Source organism: Sinocyclocheilus grahami, unplaced genomic scaffold (assembly GCF_001515645.1).
Source record: "Sinocyclocheilus grahami isolate Dianchi unplaced genomic scaffold, SAMN03320097.WGS_v1.1 scaffold982.1, whole genome shotgun sequence".
NCBI classification, from domain to species: domain Eukaryota; kingdom Metazoa; phylum Chordata; class Actinopteri; order Cypriniformes; family Cyprinidae; genus Sinocyclocheilus; species Sinocyclocheilus grahami.
The window spans coordinates 154,082-160,378 of NW_015506161.1; the positions used below are offsets into that span (position 1 = coordinate 154,082).

Consider the following 6,297-nt stretch of genomic DNA (forward strand, 5'->3'; position numbering starts at 1 on the left):
GTTGAACTAGCGGTTTTTCCAGTAATGGCTGTAATTAAATCAGCTCCGCTCATGAACACTTATTTATTAGATCAAATAAAAATCCCATCATAACTTTTCTGAAGATAGTCCTTTCCCTTTAGAGATACATTAATATAAAACACCCGCGACAAGTTTTGATTTTAAAATGTGCAGTGCTCATGTTTATTCAATGAAGTCAAACACCACAAATAAATCAGTGTATGAGAAACACTGGTAATGTAGGCTATATCGAAATATCGGAAATGTGTTTAAAAACCATATCCCCGTTATTGAGTTATTGAAAATCGCGATACATATTGATATTGAATTATTGTCCAGCCCTAGCTACGGGGTTATTTTATATGCTATTTGTGTATTTGTGCTATGTCTTAAATACTCATGGCACCGTATCGCCATATGCATTGGCAGTAGCAAGTTTCTGTACTTGCTTGCAGCAGCAGCAATAATCTACAACTACCGCAATAACCAACAGCAGCAGCAATTCAGCAGCAGCGTAGCAGATCTGTTCCACCAAGACCAAATACATTAACATTGTCATATCCATCACCATGCTAAAATCTTCAGAGAGTTGTCATGATTGAAATTTATTTTTGATCAAATAAATGCAGCCTGGATGAGCATAAAACACTTCTTTAAAAAACATTAAAAGTATTACTGATCCCAAACATTTAAATGATAGTGTATATCGCTAAAGCAGGATTTGGGCTTATGTGTGTAATCTGCACCGCCACTATTCACTGAATCATTCAGGATACGTTCAATGGATGAACAATAAGGAAGGAGAATACGATTTTGGGTAATTATTGAGGTCACTCCCCACATTTTCCATCTCCACCAATCAGATTAAGGGATGCCATCTGCTTATCTAACCTAATCAGCTGAGGAATGCCAGATGTTGTGTTGCAGGCCTGCAGCTGGTCCAAGAGATAACCTTTACTAAAATGACTGACCCCAGAAATCACATTCTGACCTCTTAAGGCCTGTCTGTTTAGCTAGAGTTGGTCAGATCACAGAACACATGATCACTTATTTATGGTTAGAGCTAAAACGATTGTAACAATGAGTTTCTCAGTGTCACATTACTCTGAAACAAAAATGCATATGATATACAGTACTGAATATTCTGTTGTGTGACTTCAAAAACTACCAAAACACTGATTGCACTATCCATAATTGCCTTTCTTTGTCTGGCACAGTACTGACAGAGACTGCATAAGGTGAAAGACAACTTTATGCTTAATATGCTGGTGTCGCAAACAAGTCGGGCAAACCATTTAATCAAGTCCGTCTTGATTGGCATTGTTCAGATGACATACAGTACAACATGAAATTACTCTGTCATATTTCTAATACGGTGCTGCAGTGATGATATATTTTTGTTGGTATACCCTGGTTCCCTTAACAGAATCCCAAAAGGTTTTTTTCTTTTGGATTATTGCAGAAAATAAGCTCTGTGACCAACAAAAGTTTATGACTCTTACATGTTTTGTTCATCATGACAGTCTTAAAAATTAACAAAACTTTGATGAATTTTGAACCCTTAACACAGGCACCAGAAGTAAAAAGCTACAAGAAGGCTACAAACTAACTACACCATAGTCACATGACTTCAACGTCAGCACCATTAAGCTTTGGGATGTTCTCAGATTGGTTTCAGGCCTCATTCGTATGTGGAAATAAATCTGATATGAATTGGATATGAGCATTTGCTTCTGCCATGTAAGTGGACTTTTCACATACACCCGTCAACGCAAGTCGATTGTCACTGAAAAAGTGACGATGGTAGATGACATCAACTCAGATCTATGCTTTTCCGGGTAAGTAGGTCTACTTTAAGTTGTTTCGCAAAGTGTATACAGAATATGGGTCACATTTTAAAAAATGTAAGCTGGTCATCCAAAATTTTGATATAGTCAACAAATCAGTGCAAATGCATGCAATTAGGCACTGAATAAATTACCCATTAACAGATCAGTCAATAGAATTGCCTCGGGGTCCTCAACAGGAAAAATGTTCATGGCAGAGTAGAAATAGAACAACCAGTTTCGGAATTTCAATCTTTTTTTGTGTGTGATTTGCTAAATTTATGACAACATTACTGTCAGATTTGATCTCTGATTTGAAATATGAAATCTTAACAAGAAGTACATTTTAAAAAATGTAAGCTGGTCATCCAAAATTTTGATATAGTCAACAAATCAGTGCAAATGCATGCAATTAGGCACTGAATAAAATACCCATTAACAGATCAGTCAATAGAATTGCCTCGGGGTCCTCAACAGGAAAAATGTTCATGGCAGAGTAGAAATAGAACAACCAGTTTCGGAATTTCAATCTTTTTTTGTGTGTGATTTGCTAAATTTATGACAACATTACTGTCAGATTTGATCTCTGATTTGAAATATGAAATCTTAACAAGAAGTTTTGGGGGTATTCCCATTCAAGCAGATAAAGTTGCCAAGATGGCTCCCGAGTTAACTGAATTTCCTCATAGGGCTTTGGCACCGATCACCTCTACTAGAACAATTTTATACCAACATTCCACATTTTGTCCTGGTGAGTTAGAGAGCAGCAGGAGAGATGAGCAGGAAAGAGACAGATGATGTATCCCAGAGTTCACCTGGGATGCTGTTTGGACACCCCCAAGGAATGTCCGCGAAAACAACAGCATTTACGCAACATTCTGCATCTAGAAAGGCAAAAGACAATCCTGCGAAACAGTCGGATCGACTACCCTGAAAAACACCCAATTAAACTAGTGCTGAGTGCAGCATTTTCATTAACCGTTGCTCATTTTCCCTTCAGGGGGCAGTAGACTATGAATACTCTACTTCTAACACACAAAGCCTCATAAAAGTGCCACACGGTGTGCTTTCCACATGTTCGGAAAACAAATAAACGATATTAAGAGGTGCAAAGTCTCATGTGAGCTTGTCTCCAACTGCCTCCGTCGTCTGCCACCCAGCCTACTTTTGCCCCTTTCCTATCTTTTTTTCAGTCCATTTCCTCTGGTTTCGTAGGGGCAATGTGTTGAGCAGATGTGAGCGTTATTAAGCAGAACCACTAGCCTCTTTAAATGGAGTCCTGGCTACCCTGGGCCTCCTCCTCCGAGGGAACCAATCCTCTGGCTGCCTAGTCCTCTCCTGGGCTTTTCGAGCGCTTTTAATGTTTATGTTTTTACGACAGCCATGTGCAGGCGAATTCTGCTCCCGCTGGGAAGGGGAGCAGAAGGGCATCACGGGAAGGCAGGAGCTCTGAGACGGAGAGTGTTTAATTCTTGCTTTTCCACACCAATTTTCAGCCGGATACTACCAAAGACGCTGGACGGCTTCACGGGCGTCCATGTCAAGAAACAGACGAAAAATAGCGCTCCTCTCACCAAAACAAATACACGTAGCTCTAGACTGATCTCCCTTGTCTCACACCAGGATTAAGTGCATACTTTGTCCAACAAGTATTTCGTACGGGCGCCCAAACACCCACAGACCTGCTCTCAAGTACTATAATAGTCATCAAGACTAACAGGTAATAACACAATAGGTCATAACTAGATACAGCCACACTTTGGAGTGGGTTTAGCTTCCTTCCTGCACAGACAACACGAATATGGTCCATTATAAACAGACTGGGATATTACGTATTACAACGAGATGGTAATTTATGAGGACATTTTCAGTGTCCCCGTAATTCAAAAGGCTTATAAATAATTCAGAATTAGGTTTTTTGAAAATCTAAAAATGCAGAAAGTTTCCTGTGAGGGGTAGGTTTAGGGGTAGGGTTGGTGTAGGGCAATAGAATATACGGTCTGTACAGTATAAAAACCATTACACCTATGGAGAGTCCCCATAAACCATAAAAACAAACCTATGTGTGTGTGTGTACATGTGTGTGTGGACGGGGTGGGAGGGATGCACATCTCCTTTGCTTTTGGATGAAAGGCATGTGTAAAATGACAGGGCTTCGACAATACGTCAGCATTGAGTTCTGCAACAAGCTCCTCTTCAGTGCTTCAGTCTGATCATAATTCTCAGCTCATCTCTCATCTTTTGCTGACGGAAAATACATGTAAAGGAGCAATGAGCTGGTAGTACAGCATGCAAACAATGTGTCTAAGTAGTGTGTGATCCTCCTCTTTGTGAGATATTCAAAGCCATTTTTTTCTTTCTATGTCTAATGTTCCAATGCTTTTAAACTCAACCTATGTCTTTACTTTAATTGCTGATGTTGGTCAAAAGTTGTAACAGCGCATAAAAACATGCTCTGTTCTTGGTACAGTAGTTACCATAAAATATTGTATTATGGCTGTGAGCTTGGCCAACTGTATAACTAGTTATGAAATACACATCAAATGAATGAACTAAAAATTTAATTATTTAATAAAATACTCAGTTGTGCTTTAAACAAATATTATTGACATTTTAAAGAATCAGTGCAATATGAATGCATTACAGCAACTCTATTGCACTTAGATGTGCTCTTATTTGACAGTACAGTTGTTTAATCATTTGTTTTTAGATTATATTCAATTTTAATCAGGGCTACACCTGTCCCCAACCAACGAATACTAATCTAAATGTCTGAATAAAAGTCTTTCTTATTGTAAGAATATTAATTTTACTGTAAATGTTTCTTATATAAAAAAATGGACATATATTTGTATTAATCAGTGAGTTGTGAAGAGAAATGTAAAAACTGTTACAGTTGTCCCTGGACTCACCATATAGAGCTACATTTTGACAGCTGCTCAAAGCTGCTGTCCATTAAGATCTTGTAGTCACCATAAAGGGTCAGAACTTTGTCTTTATCAGTCTTGTAACGCCAGTTTACATCTTTATGCCCTGTGTTGCTGTCACAATTGCTGATTTAGACATACACTGCCTAATCAATGTCATGTCACTGTAAATCATTGTGCTATCAGTCAATCACGCAATCTCATTTGCTAAAGTCCTGCATATTCAAAGATGTGTTTGAAATCAATTACTTGAAACTAGTGTTTTGGAGAATTTTGGTTATAGGTTTATATTCCCAAACAACAACATACATCCCAGATCACGCTACAAACTCAGGTTTCATTTACTGCACAAACCATGTGTGAAGATTTGGGTCACAAATGTAACACAAACATGAGCTTAATGCAATTATATTGACTTGGTAATAGGCTATCATTGTAGTTGAGCAGCCAATTTGTTGTTTTCATGAAATACGTATGCTGTATCATTGACAAAGTGTTGCTTAAGAGAGTGAATGAATGAAATACTCACAGAGAGACGGTCCTGTTGGGAAGCAAACTGACTTCGGGCGTTTCAGTCAGCTCCTTCCCAACGCAGCTCACTTTCCTCCGCGCCCCGGGCGCAGCGTGAGCTTTACCGCGGTCCTCTGCGCAGCTGCAGCCGCTGGAAAGGAGCTCCGGACAGCCCGCAGAGACTCTGTGAAGCAGCAGCAGGAGAAACACACGAACCCAAAACGGGATGCGGACGCAGGGTCCCGACATTGTCCCGCACACTATCAGCTGCGCGGTCCCAGGTCAGCCCATGACATCAGGGCACAAGCTTTTCTGGATGATAATAACTTTTAAGTTTCAATGCTGAGAAACACTGTTACTCCTTTCCAAGTATGAATGGATAGATCACGTTAGACTGCAACACTCTCACTTCTGTTAAAACATGACAGGACTCCTGTCACTGATGCAGTAAAATATATCCATCATGTCATATTTCCATCATGAATTTTCTTTCCTCCATGTCCCAAATAAAAGCGAAGGAGCACTTTAAAAAACTTTTACGCATGTGACGAGCGCAAACGAGCGACGCGCAGAAATGTCACTTTGTCGCCTTTCTAAAGGGAAGTGAAGTTGTTACTCGTGTGCTTTTGAGCGCACCGCAATTACGATTCCTCAAAGCAGCTGTTTTCCATACTTTTTCCAGGAATATTTCACAGAAGAATGCAATTTGTCTTGTCAAAAAGTTCCAGTCGCGTATCAGCAAACGTGACGCGCTGCGGCTCCGGTGCGCTCCGGGGTCCGTGTGGTGTCAGTCGCAATCTGACTTTGAATAACGGTCCCTATCTTAATTCCAGGACTCTGGCGCTTTTCCTTTGCCATCCTGTCACACTCACATTCAGCTCCAGCCTCAGTGCGCACATTCCTCTCCCGGGGCCGCGCGGTCCTAGCGCAGCCAATTTAATGCCACCAATATCAGTCTATTTATGGCAACACTAACATTTTACATTACAGTATCCAGATTATGCTACTCTAATTAATCATAGTAATAAAATGAA

The 6,297-nt window shown here is 39.9% G+C and overlaps 1 protein-coding gene across 1 annotated transcript in view; it reads right to left on the reverse strand.

Moving 5' to 3' along the window:
* Positions 1-6,039, reverse strand: part of LOC107565116 (G-protein coupled receptor 124-like) — an 88,130-nt gene extending 82,091 nt beyond the window's left edge. Inside the window, exon 1 of the mRNA XM_016250329.1 lies at positions 5,283-6,039. Coding sequence (XP_016105815.1) covers positions 5,283-5,512 — 230 coding nt within the window. The 5' untranslated portion in view covers positions 5,513-6,039. The remainder of the gene's footprint in view (positions 1-5,282) is intronic.
* Positions 6,040-6,297: the final 258 nt, after the last annotated feature.